This window comes from Tympanuchus pallidicinctus, unplaced genomic scaffold (assembly GCF_026119805.1).
Source record: "Tympanuchus pallidicinctus isolate F22 unplaced genomic scaffold, pur_lepc_1.0 scaffold8, whole genome shotgun sequence".
NCBI lineage: Eukaryota > Metazoa > Chordata > Aves > Galliformes > Phasianidae > Tympanuchus > Tympanuchus pallidicinctus.
In genome coordinates, this window is record NW_026294802.1 from 28,120,651 (window position 1) to 28,141,864 (window position 21,214).

Below are 21,214 nucleotides of genomic sequence, written 5' to 3' on the forward strand. Positions count from 1 at the left end.
CACATTTTCTGCTTGATAAAGAATGTATCACTGCCTTCTTAAACTAAAGATTCTTTTAGAATCATAGAATCATAGAATTGCTTGGTTGGAATGGACCTCAAGGATCATGAAGCTCCAAACCCCCTGCTGCAGGCAGGGCCACCAAGCTCCATATCTAGTACTAGAACAGGCTGCCCAGGGCCCCATCCAACCTGGCCTTGAACACCCCCAGGGATGGGGCATCTCTCAGGGCAACCTCTGCCAGCACCTTACCACTCTCGTAATAAAGAACTTTCCCCATGACATCCAATCTAAATCTTCCCTCCTTCAACTTAAAACCATTTCCCTTGTCCTGCTATTATCTACCCTTTCAAAGAGTTGGAACTCTTTGTCAAGATGGATGAGGAATAGATAAATCTCATGTATGTGCTTTGTCTTCTGAACTTGGGTTGCATTGTTCTAGCTTTCTGTTACAGTCAATGGAAGTCTAGCGCAAAATGATTTTCAGCCAAGGAAGGTGGTCTGACCAGTAAGACAATTGAGAAAAACAAAAAGAGCTCTAACATTTGGACTAGACTCTCCTAGTTATAACCAACACTGAATATGACTTCTTAGCAGGCACTGATCTCTGCTTTGTGGTGACCATCAACAGAACCCAAGGAAACAGCATAAACCTGTGATGTGAGGTTCAGGTTGGATATCAGGAAATGGTTCTTCGCTGAGAGGGTAGTGGGGCTCTGGAACAGGCTCCCCAGGGCAGTGGTCATGGCACCGATCTTGCTGGAGTTCAAGAAGAGTCTGGAAAACATTCTCAGACATAGAGTTTGAATTTTGGTTGGTCCTGCATGGAGTCAGGAATTGGACTTGAAGATCCTTTTGAGTCCCTTCCAACTCAAGATAATTTATGATTTTGTGATTCTATGAAATTGAAAAGAATTAGTAATATATCATTTACCTCACTTATAAACACTGGGAAAGGTACCTCTCAGCTGAACACTTTGTGCCTCTCTGAGCTTAATATAATCTCTCATAGTAAGGTATAGATTAGTGATGTCCGCTCTCTGCTATTTTCTATATTTGGGGAAAACAAACAAACAAACCAAAAAAAACCAGCCCTGAAGCTAGAGTATTCAAGCTGATGCAACATGTTACCTCACTTTCTGTGTAACAGCTTCCCACTCCACAGTCATGCTTCCATTTTGCATTGATGACAGTGCCTTTTAAAAATGATGCACTACTATAAAATTCAGCAAATGAGTTTGAGTCTTAGCTTTCCATTGCATTCACTTTAAGTGTGAGTTGGAAGCCTGAATGTTTTTCTTAGATGTGGGCTCAAAACAGTATTTTAAGGCATTTCCCCAGTGAAAAACAGTTCTCTTGGTGAATCATCTTGTCTTAGTGTCTTTGGGCTCTACAAGTGAGGTGAGTAGATGTTGCTGCAGTGCTCACTCATATAAAACCACAGCTGCCTCATTTGTAACCACACAGGGAAGGATCAATACCATTAGCTTCAGTTGAGTTATCTTGTTGACATATTTGACCCTAAATGGTTGCCTAGAACACACAAGGGTGATGACTTGTGGAAAATAACTAAACATCAAAGGATTGTAAATAATTTTTTATTTTGTCTTTCCCTGGGAAGTGGCTACCTGGTAACTTTCATGGTAGAATTTACCCAGGGTAGCAGCAAGTGTAGCTGCCTACTTATTCCTCCCAAATGTACAACTCTGAGGCCTGGGCACACAGGAACCGCAGCTGTGTAGGCTGCATTGCACAGATAGACTTCTATTTTTCACTTCTTTTAGTTCTCATTTCACCTATTCAGAATGGGCAGAATTAACCTGTGCTGCAAGTAGAATATATGCCCACAGCGAATTACCACCTGAAAAGCAACAGAGGTCTTGTGAGCTAGCAGGGCATCTGAGGCACAATACCTACAAAGATATCACTGAGATGACATGGCTCAAATGCCACTGTGCTCAAATATCCCCTCAATCCTTTCAATTCCCCCATTTCAGGCAGAGTTCAAGATAGTGCTGTTTTCCAACCCAAGCATTTTTTCACTTCAGTTGCTGTCAAGCGAGCGATCCAGCAGCCTATCAGCATGCCAGCAGCCATGCGGGGGCTGGCAGAGGAAGCTCGTTTGCATACATACAGTCACACATGCAACCACGTCTAGAAACCTGCTCCTATGCAGCCCTTTGCATCATGACATTAAGGAAATGTCGACACATAGGTTCATCAATTATAAGCAAACTCTGTTAATCTCTGTTATTTCCTACTTCATTCCAGCTACTTGCCAGGCGACACAAGTTTCTTGCTGTCAAGGCTGGCCTCTAGTGACTCCTGTTCAATTAAATGCAACTTTAGCAAATGATCGTATTAGAGGGCTCTGTCATGCCTGGCTTCTGTATTTGGGGCTCTGTTATTCCTGTTACCAGGTTTGTGGGTGCCTGCTGGGTAGGTGTTGCATCAGCCCACTCCAGTGGCGGCTCAGCAGCCCCAAAGCCAACGCTACTTTACTCCCATTTCGGCCATGATTCCCAACATAGTTTCTGCTAACCGTTTATTTGCAACACGGCGTGTCTGACAACAAACCGAAAGAGAAGACAGCTTCCTCTGCAAGCACAAAAGCACGTCGCCGATATAGAGGCAGACGCGCCGAACCCTTTGGGTCGAACCTCATACATACGCCCTTTAATATTTGGAAGACGCAACACAGCTGCTTCGCTGCATCAGCGAGCCCGGGCTGCGGCTGGAGCCTGAGGGGGAAGCCACCTGCCTGCCTTCCTGCCCGCTTGCCTGCTTTCTGCCGTCCGCGCTTCTCCTCCCCCGCCTCCGGACGCTCTGCCGCCGGCCCCTCAGGGTTCGCCCCTCGCCTCACCCCGCGGCGGGGGCAGAGCCCGCCCCACCGCCCTCCCGTCCGCGCGGCGCTGCGCACGCGCAGGCATGCTCACTGACGGGGGGAGCGGGACGCGGTGGCGCGGCGGTGCTCGCTTCTGCTCGGCTCGGCTCGACTCGGCTGGGCTCGCACCATGCGGCGAGCGGCCGCGTGCCTCCGCGCGCTGTGCCTCCTGCTCCAGCTCCGCGCCTCAGGTGAGCGGGGGCGGCCACGGGCCGCGCGTGGGGCGGCCGCGCACCTGTTGTGGCGGGGCTACGGCTGGCGGCGGGCGGGCTGGCGAGCGCCTTTCAGCACCGCGGTCAGCGCTCTCCCGGCCCCGGCAGCGGCGGAGCGGGGACTGCGAGCACGCGCGAGGAGTCGGATGCGTTGCTCTCCTTTTATCTCCTTTTCTCCGCTTTCCTCTTCTTCGGGGGCGGGGGGCGTTGCGATTCGCCTTGGCTCGCGGAAGCAGGGTTATGGGGAAGGGCAATTTCTGCTGAGGCGGCCGTCGCTTCGGGGCGGCGGAGGTGATAACCCTGCTGCCCGCGGTGCCTCGCTTCGGGTCGGTGCCCGCTACGTGCGCGAAGTTGTGCCGCTCCGCTCCGGGCTGCTCTGAATCCCGAGCCTCTCCTCTGCGCAGAACTACGCCTCAGTATCTCCAGGATGGAAACAGAATCTGCGGTAAGGGTACAATTAAGTAAGTTCTCTGCTAGGAAAGTAGAAGTGTTTCCTTCTCTGTGGCAGCATTGCTGTTTCTCAGGTAGAAAATGGCTGTTGCACCCCCACGTTTAACTTCACTGAAGTTTAATTAAGAGAAATAATTAAATGCACCCCCAGATGCTATGCACCCTTTGGCTCCCACAAGTGATGTTTTTAGGAGAGATTTTTAAGACGTGAGTCATTTGCATCATCTTATAGCATAATCATTTAAAGTAATAACTGGGCTTCATGTTCCTTTGAGCGTGGAAGCAGTGCACGTACACAGATCCCACTCACAGTCCATGTGTGTATGAAAATAGCTGTGTGTCTGGGTGCAGCTGTGAGTGGGCACCGCATCCTTTTGTTTGCTGTGGGCTGGAGAAGTGCCGTGCAGTGGTTGTTGATGTTTGATTGCCCTGGAATACCAGGCTGTACTTCATAAAACCTCAGGATCCTTTTTCCTTTCTGGTTAGGAGGCTCATGCTGTTATGCCTTATATTCATGTGTGAGAGAGATTATTGACTGAAAGGCAGGGCACATCCTGCAATCCATTTTAATAACAGCCTTAAGCTGCTATTAGATTGTTCTTTTACAACATGTATTAAAGTGCTCATGTGTACAAAATTAGTGTATAGCCTCTGTTTGACAGAATATGCTTTCTAATCTCAGTTCATCCTCTACTAATAGTGGACTTCACTTTAGTTTAGATGTGCTTCATTTTTCTATCCTGCTAATATCCTGCCAGAAAGCCATTTGTGTTCCTTACTAAGTTTAACTTGCTTTATTAAGTCACTGAGAATGCTTACAGAGCTTGACCTTTATTATAAAAATGTCTCCAATAATGAGAAAAATAGAGGAAAAATAGCCTACAAAGTTCAAATGTAGTGTTACTTTGTTCCCCAGGCAGTCTTGGAGAATAAGTGTTTCAGAGAAGCCAGCAGAAAAAACAGATAGGAGGTGCATTCAGCCTTCGCATGCTGAGCATGGCTCCCATTGAGTGCAGGAGCTGTGCTTCCTCTAGGCAGGGCTGAGTGCAACTTGTTCCTGTTGAAAGTCATTGAAGATGTCACAACAATAAAATAGCACAGCTAAAATAGCTTAAACTGCTCAGATTTCTCTGTTTCATCTGACGCAAGTAGAAAATTTGGTCTTTCATGGAGTACCATAATAGACATCTTTTATGAGTAGCCTAAACTTATAAATTATTGACAAAGCTTTTGCAGCTTTGGTTCACGTGATATCATAAAATGCATTCCACTTGCTACTTGTGCTGGATCACAGATTATATCCCAAATGCCAGTTTTTGGTAGTGAGATGACAGCTGTTTGACTTTCCATGTTTCGTTTTGTTCTGAAGCTGACTATACAGGAGGCATGCTCGTGTGTAAGGCGATGGCAGGGAAACTGCCAGCAGACATGAACAAAATCTCCCTTAATGTCAATCAGTGATAATAGACTTTAAAGAAAACGTAAGTCCACATTTACCTGATCTGATACTACTGCAAAAAGAATTCACTCTCTAAAATGTTTAAGTAGTGCCTTTTAAGTCAGTGCATGTCATATTGCAAATCTGGTTTGCCTTGGAAAGAGAATTCCGTTACAGTTGTGTCACAGTAGCTACATGTGTACCTAAAAAAAAAAAAAAAAAAAAAAAAGTCTGAGAATATACATGTCCTTAAAAAGGTGGCATGTTACTAAGTTGATTTAAGTACCAATTCCAGTAAAATATGGCAGCTGTGTAAGCAGTAAATTAAATCCAATTGTGCTGTTGGCATACTGGTATATCTCTTTCTGAAATTATAGACACTTGTATGCATATCTGGAAGCAGAATTAGACCTTTCTGCTAAATGCAGCATGTGAAGTAATCGACATGTATAGAGCTTGATGTTGGAGGAAGACATACATTTGTAGTAACTGATTACAGGTCAGCATGAATCTTTGATTTGTATTATGCATCACCTGAGAGAGCGCAAGACAGGTTATAATTTTTTTAGCAGCTATGATCTAATGCATGTTCTTGCACTGAAAAATGAATGTTTCCCAAGATTACTAGAGAGCATTGTTTCCTTGTAAAAGAATGGCAGTTGGTAGCAAAAACACAAAGTGATACATTAGGCTAGTTTGCAATTCAGGCTTTTTGCATCACTGAGATTAGTCAGCTCATTAACTATTACATTTCACTTTCTTTTTTAGCAAATTTCATGAAAAGAGCTAAAACATGATGGATTAAAAATTCAGTCATAGTAAATAACCCAGGAAAATAATCTAGACATGAAAAAGACTTTCTTGTTTCACCATAACAATATGAACCCACCATCTCCCTTATGCTAAGATCTTAACAGAGCATTCTTAAAGTATTTGTATTGAGAGGATCAAAGTCTGCTGCTGGAAAAGCGAAAACTCAACAGCAGGAGATTTGATCAGGTCATCTAAGACATGGTCTAATGAGCAAAGGCCTTACAGGAGAATATAAGGACTTGTTTTGTTGTTCTCTTCATCAGTGAAGAGATGCATTGACATCCTTAAGTACGGACCAGTGCTCCTTTACCAGCCTTTGCAGGGAGGAAACACATAGGTCCTGGTCTCAGTATCTCAGTAGATTCCTTCTTGAAGCCTATCAGCTTGAATCAAGTAAAAACTGTGAAACGGTGATATTTTATCTTCTTGGGGCAATGCTTTATTAAGATGAGGATTGCTTGTATCAAAACTGAAATTTTTTTGACCACAAGCTAACACTCTGGGAAGAATTCACTAGTTGTAGAACTGGGGGAGAGGGGGGGAGGGAGACTGGGAGGAGGCATGTTATTTTCTAAAAATCTAGGGAATAGAGTTGAGATGAGATGTGCACAAAATGCATTCACAATCAGACCCCTTTTGTTAGTGTCATACTAGTGCGTGAGTAGTGCGAGCTTCTAAATACCAGCTGAGTGAATGTGAAGAAGCTATTGATTTTGAAAATGTATTTGAATTCTGCTTCATTACACTAACATAATCTAAACGTGGCTGGTACTTATAATTGCCTTTGGTAGAAAACATACTGCTGGGCACGAGTGGGTGTTTTTACTAGAATAGACATTTGTGCCTTTTATTAGTAGACTCATAGATAATCAGAGGGTAGTCATCTGTCTTTTTAAAAGTTCAGCTGGGGAAAAGCAGTTTTATAATTCAGTATATTGATTCAAATTTTTGAAGAGATAGTTGGAGAGGAGATTTTAGACATGTATTCTATGTGTGGAAATTCTTGCTATTCATAATTTTGAAAGGCGCCATCGATGAGAGGGTTATGTTCAGTACATCCATTAGGAAATTATTGAGGTTTGTGATCTTGGAGTCTCACCATAATTTCATTTATTGTATTATGAGAAGACTGCAACATCTCTGATAGATAAGGCTGGTTCCAGCTTCTCCAGAGAGAGAAGTCTGAACTTTGCTCAAAAGCCATGAATCGGGCTCATGGGGAAGCTTAATAAAATCTGCTCAGAAATCCTTGGTGTGATCTAGAGCAAAATGACTGCAAAAATAATAATTAAAAAAAAAACCAACAAACAACATGCCAAAACCTTAAAACCGAGTTTGACTTCCCTTCATGCTAGCTACTGATTTTCATTGGATATACTATATATTTATGTTCACATTATGCAGAATAAAATTCATTCACCACCTACACTTAGAAAATGCCAGTAATGACAAAAAAAGCAAATTGTTGCAGCACCTTCTCAAACATTCTGGAAAGAAGGAGTCTAACGTGACACTATATAGTACATCAATGCCAGAGCATATGAGTATGGCAGAATACTTAAGTGCCTTTGGGACCAATGGCTCATTTCTTAATTCACATGAGTAGACCTACTGAAAGCAACTGTCTGTAGTATCCAGTTTCAATATTGACATATCAGGCAACAAGTCCATAAAGCGAGATGTAAAGTGCCTTTTTGAAAAAGATCTGACTCGTGCTTAATTCTAACACACTATAGCTATGGATATTTTGGGTCAGAGTCCTTTTTTTTTTTTTTTTTTTTTCTTTTTTTTTTCTTTTTTTTTCCCTTCTCCTAATGGAAAGGACAAATTCAGAAGAAAAAAAAAAAAAAAGAAAAAAAAAAAAAGAATTTGCAGTTGTTTCTATTTTCAGCGGACTGCTTGTTAGAAAAGAACTCCTTGCAATTCTTTCTCTCTTTCTCTCTCTCACACATGTAGAGAAAAGAAAATGTATGTATCTGTGTGCACGTGCATGTGCACACCTGTACATGCATAGAGATCTCATCATGTTGATTTTGTCTGAACTTTTTGTTTTGATCAAAAGTTCTGAATATTTTGCTCAAGGGCAAATCAAAACATCATTTCAGTTTTTACAATTGTCCTGTTCTGTGTTTGCTCAGCACAAAATTTTGGATGTGCAATAGGTACTATTCTTTCCATGCAAAAGGCCAGATCTTCTGATTTTTGGATCTTGCTAAGAAAGCACAGAACCCTACCTATAAAAGACTATAACCTGGCCACTCTGTAATATGGTATTGCCATGCTAGCAGCAAAGATAAAAGCTTTGTACTGAATTTGCAAGGCTTCATGATTGAGGCTTGTCAGACCTGCTCTGCCTGAACTTTTTTTGACCTAGATTATCTGTAACACTAATTTCTCTAATTGACCAAGTCTCTTTATCTGCTTTCCTCTTGTTTGTGTTTCTGTGATACAATTATAAGCATATATAGATAGCAGTAACAAGCAGCTGTTCTGTGTAGAATGAGATATTTACGACTCTAACATAACAGGTATTGTAGAGAGATGTGAGCCTGGTATAAGGACAGCAGCCTGTGGAGTGAGGATGGTAAGTGCTTGAGCACAGGCTTGGCGATAGAGAACCCCATGCTGTCAACAACTCCGTCATAGTTAAAAGGGCAGACTAGGAGCTAAACATAGTTGTTTTTAGGGATTGAGAAAGAGAACAAAGAAATACGATCTAACATGACACCAAATCATAAATTAAAATGCAACTCCCCTTTTGTAGATTCAACCTCCATGTTACTACAGGCCAAGTGAAGAAGAGGGTTGTGAGTGCAATGTTAGTGAACAAATATATACAAACATATACGATCCTAAGAGGAAGGAACAAGAGAGGAGGAAGAAACCATTAGCATGAAGATTGTTCCTCCTGGCAAAGGACTCAGGTGCTGATAGCGACAGCTGTCCCAGTCATCACCCCATTTGCCAATGCCAATATGAAACCACCAACCTTAGGACCCAGAGAAACCATAGAGGGGTGAGCATAACATGAGGAAAATTGATAAGAGCTAGGAAATATGTGTGCATATTTTATTCTATTATTGCTATTATATGACTTTTTTCTGTGTATAAGCATGCAATCTATTTGGATCTGATGCTTCTTGAACTAGACCTTTATATTTTTTGCTCTCAATGAGCTCTTGACATTATTTGCATGCAGGAAGTGTGCTTCCTCTTTGCCCATAAATGAGACTTTGAATGTAAAGGTGCTGAGAAGCTTTTAGCTGAAAGAGGCTGTGAGAAGCCAAGCAGAAGCATGCCTGATGGAAGGATTATTAAGTCTAACAGACTGCCTTGTGTGGGGGATAGCTTCATTGGTGTTGCTTTAATGGTTTGTCTTTAAAAAAAAAGTTGAGGCACATAGGAAGGATCTGATCAGGATTTGTGTTTTGCTATTTTTCTCTGAACCATTGATACAGTTTTACAGTATACAAGTCCATCTCATACAAGGGCTACGATACATAGGAAGGTATTTTCATGGGTGAGTTCCCAAACTTCCAATATGTACTACCAAACCAGAAAGCAAACTCATACTTTCTCTTTTTCAGGTTTGCCTGTTTGTCCTCATGCAAAAGCTTTTGAAAGTATGTTCGGTTTGTCTGAGTAATGGTGAAGTCATATCATAGAATCTCGTTCTTGGCCAACTTTGCTACAGTTGAAGAGTAGTTTGCTTTTGGCTAATGCTGTATAGCCTATCCTAATGAAATTTAGATTTGATTGATGTACTACTTCACTGACAGTAAGACGTACTGTTAACTAGACAGTACAAATACAAGGCATATTGCTTCCAGACAGCTTTTGTTTTCCTTTGTGCTTCAGCATCATTTAAAACATTTTTATTTCCCATCAGATATGTTGACTCCTCTTGATATGCTAATTTTTTTTATTTTTTTTTTTTAACCAGAAAGATAGATGAGACAGGCATGAAGAAATACACTTCTCTTTCTTCTGAAGTCACAGCCAAAATGATACTCCTTTGCCGGCACAATTAGGGAAAACTTTCATAGCCCAGAAAAAAAAAAAAAAAAAAAAAAAAAGAAATTCTTTAAAGCTGTGGTAGTATTTATCCTATGTCTAGAATTACTTGTAGTTAGCATTTTCCTTAGCATGTTTGTTATCTGGAACCCTAACAGTTAGATCCATGCTCATAAAAGGCTTATCATAAAAGCATGTTATTCAGCAATTAATCACATAAGAAGAATATGCATATTTTTCCCTTCCTCTAAGCCAGTATCTATTTGGCTGTCACATATAGAGAGAACTCCATCTCATGGACTAAGAAGAGGCAGGCAGTGAAATCTCCCAGCTGTAGGAGCATTGGCGTTATTGAAGAGGATTGATCAATGATCTGCAAAAGTACATTGGCCTGCATCTTGTAGCAGTTCTGGTCAGCTGTTTCAGAAGAGATGAACTATTGTGCAAAAGGTGATTAAATTAGGAGCTTGTCCAAAGCCTGAGGCAAGTCTGTAGGGTGTGAAGGAAGGTTGCGTGGGACAAAGTACATCTTTCAGAACAGTGAGCTAAGAGAGAGGGAAAACAAAAAGAGAATGTGGAGGTCAAAGTACAGAATTCAATTATCTAAGATCAGTAAGTCTTTTTACTGAAAATGAGAAGTTATTTGGCAATAGCATTAAGTACTGTTTAATTTAACTGCATTTGAATTAAATTTATCTTTGAAACCAATCAATCAATTTTCAGCACAGTTTTCTGTGCGAAATAACTATACATTTTCTGCCTTTTTCTTCCCTCCAATTTACAGCTTTTTAAAAAGAAAATTTCAGCTTTGGAATATCCAAGATATCCAGAATTATGAAGAGATTTCAATATTACATGATACTAGTTACAGTTTTAAGTGTGAGTTCTAAGGTTGATGCGCTGTGTGTCTATATTCATTTGAGTATTTCACTTAATGATTTTGTAGAGCACAGAAGTGCTATTGGTGAGTTTGCACTACTACAGACGGTAAATATATTATATACATCTCATTATATAACATAAAAAAATTAGAGAATGTTGGAGAATCTACTTTATTACGAATCTAAGTTGTTCAGATTAAAGCAAATAATAAGACTTACAGTAATGACCACAAATTGTTTTTCCAGACAGACATGAGGACTTTAAACACCATTATCTTAGCCCTATCAGGAAAACAATAAATTTTATGTCCCACTGGGACTCTCTTTTCCTGATTGAATAAAATTCTGGTTTTGGACTCAAGAGATAAATATCTGTAGAGCTGTGATATTTTTATGTTTTAAAAGAAGAAAACCTTGCTACTGTGTTACTGCCCTCTTAACGGGTCTTGACTATCTTCAATTTTTTTTTATCTGTCCATTTTAGAGAAAGTAAAGGTGTTTGGGAATGGGAGTCTGTAACAATTTTCTGGCAGATTGGTTTCAAATAAAATGTCAGTTCTTTGAGGCCATTCAGGGAGTTACGTCAGTCCTGGGATTTCTCTGTTATGCACAGTCTAACTAGAATAGTTGAAAGCACCCACTACATTTTTCAGATTAAATTTACTATTTTTATTTATTTATTACATGGCTTTCATTTCTGCCTACATAATACACATTTGTAATGTATGACAGGTATGGCTGCATGAACTATATATCTAGTATTCTTTTGATTTGCCCACCTATTTTCATGAGTTAATTTTTGTGCTTCTCCCCCCTCTTCCAGGACAAGACTGGAAGAAGGGGAGGATTTTTAGGAGAAGGAATAAAATTATTCTAGTTAGAGGGTGATATAAGTACTTGATACAAATCCTCCATGAAGAATAATTCTCTGAAATAGAGTTCAGACAGGGTAATGTGACTGGAATATAAAAATACACTTTACAATCAAATTTGCTAAGCTTATGGAAGAGACTTTTATAGGAATTCTGTTTTTTGAGCTTTATCTTAAGTCTCATTTTCTGAATCCCTGTTTACATTGGTATAGCTGAAGCTTAAAAAGACACCAAAATCACTTTTTGCTATCATATTGTGCTACTTTAGTTCTTCATGGTTTCTGATGTTTTCCTTGGGGGCAACAAAGATGAACTCGTTTTTGATATGTGGATACAGAACTAGATATGGGAAGAAGAGAATCCCTATCTTCTTCTTCAGGTATGGAGACTAGCAAAATTTGCAGATGTGTAGCGGGAACACTGGTGTTTCTCATGGCTGATGTCTCTGAGTGCCTCATTGCACTCAGTGCACAATGTTTGTTCTCAGAACTGAAATTTAGGGGTGTCAAGAAAGAATATTCATCAGATTAAGAAGAAGCCAGAGGTTTTGCCAGAGGATCAATAGTGGCCTCCTGCCAAGGTCACTTGAGGCACGGATAGCGGTCTGTGAGAAAAGTCTGATCTTGTTTAGGGCGTCATCCACAGTCTACGGAGATCAGTGAACTTTTCACACTGGGCACTATGCATGTAATGAATGCATGTAACCTACTTAAATTATTAGGGCTATGTTGCCTTCTCAGAAAATCAAATTCAGCCCAGTAATTTTCTTGGAACATGTTTGAACTTGTGCTGTCAGTTGGTAAAAATAGATTTGTGTGAGTGCAGAGAGTGTGTTGTGTAATTAGACTAGTTCATTTCTCATTTCTGCAGGATAAGCCACTATTAAATATATTTTTGCAGTCCATCTTGAAAAACTGCTGCAATGGGTTATGTATTGAATCTGCTGCAGTGATCTGTGGTGCTGCCATGATTCTAACATTGAAACGGAAGAGAATCTGTTGGAATTTTGGGAGAAATCGTGATACTCCTATAAAAAGCACTGAGATCTGTGAGCAGGTGAGCTGCTTGGAGGACTCCTTAAACAACTAACATATCAAAAATAAGACAATTATTCAGTTTTTTTCTGAATTCCATCAGTATCATGCTTGAGATTTATCTTAATATTATTCAGAAAAGGATTTTTGTCAACAATTGTATTTTCTGCTCCTTTCAATAAAAATAAATGAAATAAAAGGGAAGTGTGGAAGGTATGTGAAGTGAAGAATTCCTGGAGAAACGGATTTTGATTCCCTCAGCAACAAAGAAGTAGTAATGAAAGAAAGCAAGAGGAGCCACAGACACAAAATGTGTTTGTAGTTTCATTGCTGTATGTTACGTTTGTTTAGTTTTGGAATATTGATTGCCTGTGATAAAGACATGAATAAAAAAATCTAGTAAAGAGGTGACTATGAGAAGTGCTGATATTCCCTCGTTTTCACTTTGCTTTTCATACAACTCTTAATTGCTGAGCTAAGACAAGCCCTCAGAATTTTATCAGTGAAGCCAAGCTTTAAGAAGCTGAATGAGAACCCAGAAAGCTTAACAAGCTCTGAAATTCAGCTTTCTTTAAGACCGTACTTTGCAATTTCTTTCTTTTTTTTTCTGCTCTCAGTCATCTTCCCAATACAACTTGACAACAGCTGTACATATGTGACCTCAGTGGTCATCTAGAAATTTCCAGTGTTTGTATTTACTATTTAAAAGAATGGCCTTGGGTTTAGCATTTTCCTTACTTTGGGAAGTGCACTGCAGAATGCGTGATTCTGTGCTCTGTCTTCTTCTATTGATTTTCTGCTCATGTATGTTATGAATTGCTGCACTGCCTACTGACATGGACACACTTTGGCAGAGAATGCAGTTCCCAATGGCGCATAGCAATACTATAGCCCAGATAAGAAATTGTCCTTGATTTTCCTAACTCAAATTTTGTGAGGAAATTAGGTCAACAGAATGTAATTACCTACACTGAAATCTCCTAAGGCCACCGGGTAGAGCTGTGAAAATGGCTGATTATTTTGATTTGCTTACAGAAGCAAAAAAAATCAGAGGCAAAAATCAGTCTAAATAGAACAAAATGATTTCTTGTTCAACCTGAATTGAAACACAAAGTTGGTTTGGAGCTGTTCTTCACAGCTCATTAAGGGAATTAAAGTGATGTTTATTTATTTATTTATATTAAGTAAATATCAGAGCATCAGTTCAACATTCCTGCTAACTCCAACATCTTCTAAGTAGGAAATTCCAAGATGAGCAGAACAGGGATCACTTCTCTTAGAACAGAAAGTTCCTTTTGCAATGCAGTGTGTTTCTTAAAGCTCTCATCCAGGAGGTGACTAATTCAGCTTTAGTTACTTTCTGGCTCTAAAGAAGCCAATCCTTGACTATTTTTCTGCTCAGAGGGACAGCTTGTCTTCCAGACTAGCAGCTCATCTGGGCTCCTTTAGCTGTTGTGTTCTTTGTAAGGGAACTGAAGATTCACCAGGCTTCACCCACAAAAAGTAAAAAATAAAATAACATTTTAGTTCTGATTCGTTTTAGAAAACGGAATCATTAGGAAGTACTTCAACTATCAAAAGAAAGCTTTTTGTTTTATTAATGCCCAATTTAATTTAAATTTAAAGCATGTAATCTGAAGGAATAATGTGTTTATGCAAGATGTGACTACGTACACGTACCTCTATATCCCATGCAGAGAGCCAGGAGCTCTGTTGGCTGGCCGGGCAATGCTTGGCTATAGGATGTGTCATGGCAAGAGTTGGCACAAGGGACAGTAAAATCCCCTAGTCTGACCAGCATCTGTGGTAAGAGGAGCACAGGTCTCTGCTTCAAGTACTCTTCAAGTAGTTTCCCCTACTTAGTACAAAATGAAGAAATGACACACCGGTGGCATAAGATTCCTAGCGCTCTCCTTTCATGTTTCAGCTAAGTGTGCAAAGACCCATGGTTATTCCCTTGGTCTTCCTTTTGCCTGCTGAATCTTTGTTTTGTTCTGATAAGTAGCACAGCCTCAAGGGTCAGGGTGGTGAGCATTTATGTGTTTTGTAGCAGCTTCCTAGTGTAGTTACAGGAATATCTGATGGCAGCAGCATGGAAGGTTTGGTGAGTGACAGCCTCCTTCCATTACATAAATGCAGAAGTAACGAAGATGAATATATGCTCTGTATGCTGTTGCCTAGTGATGAGGTGGTAAATATCTTCTGCCGTGGAGACTGCAAAGTCAGCTATAGCTGAGATGCTCATGGAGTTTAGGAATTTCTACAGTTAATGGCAGCTGACCAGGTAATGCAAAATTATGTTTCTGGAGCCAGGTATCTTAGCTGTACTTTTCTTCTCACTTTCTTACGTGTTAAAGTCTGGTTTTTGTATCTAGTTTTGCACATTTTTTTTCCTCAATCCGCGTGTACAAAAGATGATTGCAGCAATTCCAACATTTGTTATTACTAGATGATTAAATGTATTAGAAAGTGGACAGCACGTGTTTCGATACTGAAGTCTTAAACAGCACAGGGGTTGGACTTGACTCAGCAGATGTTCTCCTGCATATTGTTTGTGAGATGGAGCCTTGACCAGAAGAAAAAATAACATTTGAGAATAAATTTAAGAATGTAATACATTTAACATACTTAGTAGACTCTGTGGTGTTATTAGTGTACTGCTGTAGAAATTGCATACAAGGAAATTCTTGTATTCCTTAAATTATCTTTCCAAATCTCGTAGAACCCAAAGATCTCATCAGATTTCCTGAATCACCTACAGAATACCCAAGAGAGACCTTCTGAACTTATTCTTTTCTTTTCTCAGGATGCTTTTCTGGAGACAGTGACCACTTCTTGACAATTCATCAGCGAAAGAGTGGGAAACCTGTGTTCATTTATCACCATGTGCAGAGTCTGGAAAAAAGTCTGGATACAGATAGTCAGAAGAATTCCAAACAACATTTCCATTCTTCTTCCTATACCAAAATAAACAAGCTGCACCCTGCAATAGTTGTTAAGTCAACGTTCCCCAGACCTGCCTACGACCCATCCCTCAATCTGTTAGCTATGACAGGTCAAGACTTGGAAGTGGAAAATCTTCCCATTCCTGCGACGAATGTGATTGTTGTGGTAAGTGCCTTTTTTAGGTTTCTGGAAATGTTTCGTGAATAAATGCGCTTATAGACAGATACAGGCACTGATTTTAAAGCTGTGCATCCAAAGTCCATATTCTTCATCCTGGGTGATCATCTACATATAACTAATTACCATACATCTTGATATTCTTTACTTTAGTAGAACTTGCATTTGTATGACCTCAATGTGATCAATAAGAAATCTGATGAACCAATGTAGAATATAGTCTATCTGAACTTACCTTTCCCTCAGATTCCTTTAATCCTCTTGATTGGTATTTTCCCTGCTTTCACTGCGTGGTTTTCAAATTTATTCTGCGTAGGTCATAAGAAAATGCTCTTGGTAAGAGTTCTACAGAGGCAGGGAGATTCTAAAAGGCTGAAAAAAAGGTTTCGTTCACTTCTGTTTTTCTAGCATACCCACCATTATGCTTACAAGTTGTTTGAGAGGAAGTCTATTTATTGCAAAAATTAAGACTGTTTTTGTTGGTATAAGGCACGTATGTTCCTTCTGGGGGGGTATGGTCTGGGACCCTTCTTGTTCAGTTACCTGTGTGATCTTGCCCATTTTTAGAAAGGTGATGGCAGCAGCCCTTCCTGTATTGGAGGTCATGCCAGTGGAACCATCCACTGATGCCACTTGGCTGCATCTTCATTCTTCATGCCAGGAGCAGGACAGTATCAGTGGAACTGTCCTCTGTGGAGAGGTAGCACATTCTGCATACATTCTGCACTGGCACTGCTCTGCCTCATCCTGGTGCATGGCTAGCCCTGTCTGATTGCACTGAAGAGCATCAGGCTTGGGCTTATCCTTCTTCTAAGGGAACAACTACTATTCATAATGGCTCACTCACTCATTACAGTTAACTAATGAAGATTAAATTGAAACAATGTGACTAATTACAGTCAGCAGCTATTTTCCTAATTCTGTGAATTGCTCTTCTCAAAAGATGCTAGATTAAAAAAGAATGGCCTTTGCAAACAAGGAAGGAAGACAGGCTGTGCAGTGCTGGGAGATATTAGCACAGGAAGTGTTTCAGAATTGACACAGTTCCATTTGTTGTTGGTACTTCTGGAGATCTGCCTTCATGAACACAAAGAGTAGCTTTCTGTATAACATGCTGAGATTATTGGAGTGCAGTAAGTGCTAGCTAATAGTAAAAAATGCTGTTTATTTTCACAGTATCACAGAGTGGCTTAGGTTGGCAGGGCCCTCTTGGCTCATCTGCTCAACCCCTGCCCAACAGGGCCACTAGAGCAGGGTGCCCTGGGCCACATCCTGGTGGCTTGTGATCATCACCAGGGAGGAGACTCTCCAGCCTCTGGGCAGCCTGTGCCAGCTCTCTGTCACTGCACAGCACAGAAGTGCTGTCTGTTGTTTAGAAGGAATCTACTGTACTACTTATGACCATTGCCTCTTGTCTTGGCACTGAGCAACAATGATGAGAGCTTGGCTCTACTTTGAATGTTTATTTCACAGCTCGATCTGGCCTCAGAAAGTCATGTTTTGGGCTTATTTGCATCCCCCATGAACAAGATCCCCTAATTTGAGGTAAGTGGCTATCATAATCAGGAATAGGCTCAGCTGTATTGAAGTATGCTACTGCAGTACATTTCAGAGCAAAATGAGGCACTGACAGACTTGCTTCAATGGGGTCATGTCAGCTGCTCACACCAAAGCTGTATGATACTGATCTGGAGGACATGCCAAAAAACCTTGTCACAGCCAGCAATGCCAGCTCCAAAGTGAAGCGCCCTGCCCTCTTTTCCTACAGCAAGCATTGTTTCACCTCCTGTGAAGACAAAACCCAACAGGGACAAAGAATTCAGAATATACATTACCTCTTGTTTCATGTTTGTTTTTTTTTTCATTAAATGTCACTGTTACATGAATGGTTATTTTAGCAGAGCTTTGCATGTTTTTGGAGACTCACAGTCCTCAACTTTAAATGCAAAAATCTTACAAAATATTCTGGGGCTGCTCTGGTTCTAGATGACTGGCTCTGTGCCTGCATCGAAACCGAAATAAGGCAGATTCTCAATTGGCAGTCACATTTAAAAGAAAAAAGTTCTATTAAATCTACATTAAGTTCTCATTAAGCAACCTCAATCTCAAGCATTGCTACTTTATTTCTAGGATGGAGCTCCTGCTTTGAAGCATTCTGTTCTGTCTGACAACCATATGTGCTTTAAGAGGAATAACAACATGCTCTGATTGTAACATGAAAGCTGTTCATTGCTGGGATCTTGAACTATCTCTAGGTGTGTTCAAGGGCTGTGTTTTTAGTCGAATTTAAATGCCATCCTGTAAGAAAAAGGTTTTTGGGAGCATATGTTTTAAAGCACAGAGCAACCTGGGTAGCTCAGTAATTGCACAATAAAAAATGTTGAAGGTGTCTTCTTCCGAAGGGCAGCTGTCCCACAGCAGGGTGGTTGCCATCATCCAAGCACAGCCCTGCTTTTCCAGGTCTCTGCGCTTGGACGTTTGGCTTCTCCCTCACAAATTTCACGTTAAATAGATTGTGATCTTATTTCTGTTGCTAAGGGAGTCTGTTTTGTTTCGAATGCATGCATGTTTTGAATGAGCACTTGCTGCTTGTTGCTGCTTTTTGTTTTTATTATGTAGGGCAAGTGGCAACATTTGTTGCTTTGCCCTGGCTGACCTGTTCTTGTTCCAGCCTGTAGCAATGTTGTTGGTTGCTCAACTTGAAAGGGCAATTGCTGGTGTTAATGCTTCCTGTAATCCAGTTACATGACTAGTGCACACTGTGATTTAGTATGAAAGCCTGCAAGGGGAATTATTTTTTCAAATAAATCAGTGCTGTTGCAGCTCTGCAAAGGGGAAGAAAAGAAATTCAATCTAATTTCAGTGACTTGAGGTCCATTTTCACCATGATGGAGCTGGAAAGGTAGAGTGAATGGATGACTAATGCACAACAATTACAAGGTTATGTTTTGTGCTAAGGAGCAGGCCATCTGACAAGCAAAATGTTGCCAATGCACAGAAGAGTGCTGTGCAGCCAACAATTCTGCCGTGTTGTGTGGAAAATTGATGTTTTGTGATTGTACCAGTTAAGAAAGCATTTTAAGAACTAATATTGCTGAACCTGGGAAAATTGTAGCGCTTGTTTGCTGGAAGGAGGAAGAGGGATTTATTTTATGGGAATAAGTGTTCTATAGCTGGGAGCTTTCTGTCACAATACCCAATACCACATTCTTATTATTTTCCTCTTTTTTTTTTTTTTTTTTTTCCCTTTGGTGCCCAAGTTCTGTTGAGAAAGTGAGGACAACTGAGATCTCTTGGAAGCATTTTGGCCATTTTATCAATGTCTTTGTGTGTAGCCACATGTTCTGTTTAGCTGTCTTTCAGGAATACATGAGACCACTCATCTAAAAATCATGTGATTAATATAAGACATTACTGCTTGGTAAAACTTAAGATTTTATATTTTTGTGGGTTTTGTTTGGTGCACGTTAGAGAGTTGGTAGTGAAATGAACAAATTCTCCAAAAGGGTTTATGTTTTTTTCAAGTCTTTCCAGTACTGAATACGAGCACCACAAAGGTCAAGGCAGTACACAGAGATCAGAAATATGTATATAAACACTTATTATTAAAAACGTTGCTGCTTTCAGCAAACTTTTTTTTAAAAAAAGACTAAATATACATTAAAATGAGGAATGCTCCAAAAGTAATGCCTCATACTGTATTACACTGTCCTACATGATGGCATAGACATAGGTCAATGGTATAGCAGTAGAGGCTGAACCTTCCCACCTTCCATTACATTGGAAATGAATGGGAGGCATTACTTTCACAGTGACCTATGTGTATATACAGTAAACATTAAAAAAAAAAAAAAAAAAAAAAAAAAAAAGGCTAGTCCTGAAATCACTTGTAATCTGGTGTAGTTTAGTCTGTCCAAAGTCTCTCTCAGACACACAGGTGTGTTGTGCTAATACTTGATATAGTTTCTCAGATGCAGTGCTTCTCTTTCCATTTCCATGTCTTTCCGTGTAAAGCTGAATTTCTCATAGCTGCAGCTTTGCCATACAATTAGATCTATTTTATCCTCAGTGTTTGAACCTTCAAACAAACTGAAAACATGAAAGTGTTTCAGGTGCTGAGATGGGATTCAGAAGAAGAATAAAGCACATGAATGTAAGTATAGCCTACTGGTAGCCTGTTAATCTGTCTAGCACTATTCTAACCAATTTCTGCATGAATAGGAAGTTGGTATTGGTCAGAAACCACACCTGGTAGTCATACTGTGGACACCCAAGCTCTTGCTTCCTTACTGACACTGCTTTACATGTATATGTTTATTCCTCCATCTGTTCCCTGTTTCCTGATGCATCAGGTCTGTCATTAAAGACCAGGAACTCAGCTACCTTGTTTGTTTCTATATTTTATTTCATTATTCTTCACATCTCTTCCTTCTGGAATTATCTATTTTTTTCAAATTATTTGTACTTTGGTCAGTTTATGGCTTCAACATTGCCTGTCCCATCCTTGTTTCTCCAGTAACAAATTGAATGTCTTGCTCTATCCTCCTTCAACTTACTGTTGATGCAAATCTTGCTACTTTGAAGATTGGTCAAAGGGAATCAGATCATAAAATGTTCCTTTTTCTTATCAGTGGCTTTATTGGAATGTAGAAGAAAAACTGTAGGAGAACTTGATTTAAAAAAATGGGGTCATTCAGTCCTTCCAGTCATGTTTAGCCCCAAACTATTTATCCTGTAGGTACATTTTTATGTTTTTTAGAAGACTACAAACCATAAGTAAATCTTAATTTGGAGAGTTTGGGGCACAAGGGAGGAGTAAGCGATGCCTGAGAATGTTCTTCCTATGGAACAGTTTCTGAAAGCAACTGTTGTGTTACTGTTGCTCACGAACTGTCTGCCTCCCATCATGTGTTGTGTGACATGCTATGCTGTGTGACCAACTAACAACAGTTAGTTAGGAAGTCATTAAAAATGTTGATTTTATTTTCCTATTACACACAGTATGGCAGTGTTCATATTTTCACTGGGATAGATGACATATCTATGTGTATGTATAGTTCTCTCTGCACTTACATGCAATTATACTAGCTATACTATATTATCATAATTCATATATTATCATATTCAGTAAGCGACTGAAGAGCTGCTTTGTGTGTGAACATAGGTTCTCAGTTTTGATTGTCAAACTCCAAAAGGAATTTACTTTAGAATGATAGAATCATTAAGGTTGGAAAAAAATGCTACGATCATGTAGTCCAACCATCAACCCATCATCACCATACCAACTAAACCATGTCCCTCAGTGCCACATCTGCACTTTCTTGAACACCTCCATGGACAGTGACTCCACCACTTCCCTGGGCAGCCTGTTCCATTGCCTCACCACTCTTTCTGAAAATAATCTTTTCTTAATATTCAACCTAAACCTCCCCTGGTGCAACTTAAGGCCATTATGTCTGCACACCTTCTGGTGCAGAAAGAGATCATGGGCAG

General features: G+C 40.1%; 1 protein-coding gene across 1 annotated transcript in view; it reads left to right on the top strand.

The window, feature by feature from the left end:
• Window positions 1-2,913: 2,913 nt before the first annotated feature.
• The window catches only part of PTPRR (protein tyrosine phosphatase receptor type R), a 145,256-nt gene continuing 126,955 nt past the window's right edge, over window positions 2,914-21,214 (top strand). Inside the window, 3 exon segments of the mRNA XM_052668998.1 lie at window positions 2,914-2,989; window positions 2,992-3,075; window positions 15,405-15,709. Of these exon segments, the coding sequence (XP_052524958.1) occupies window positions 2,929-2,989; window positions 2,992-3,075; window positions 15,405-15,709 (450 nt within the window). The 5' untranslated portion in view covers window positions 2,914-2,928.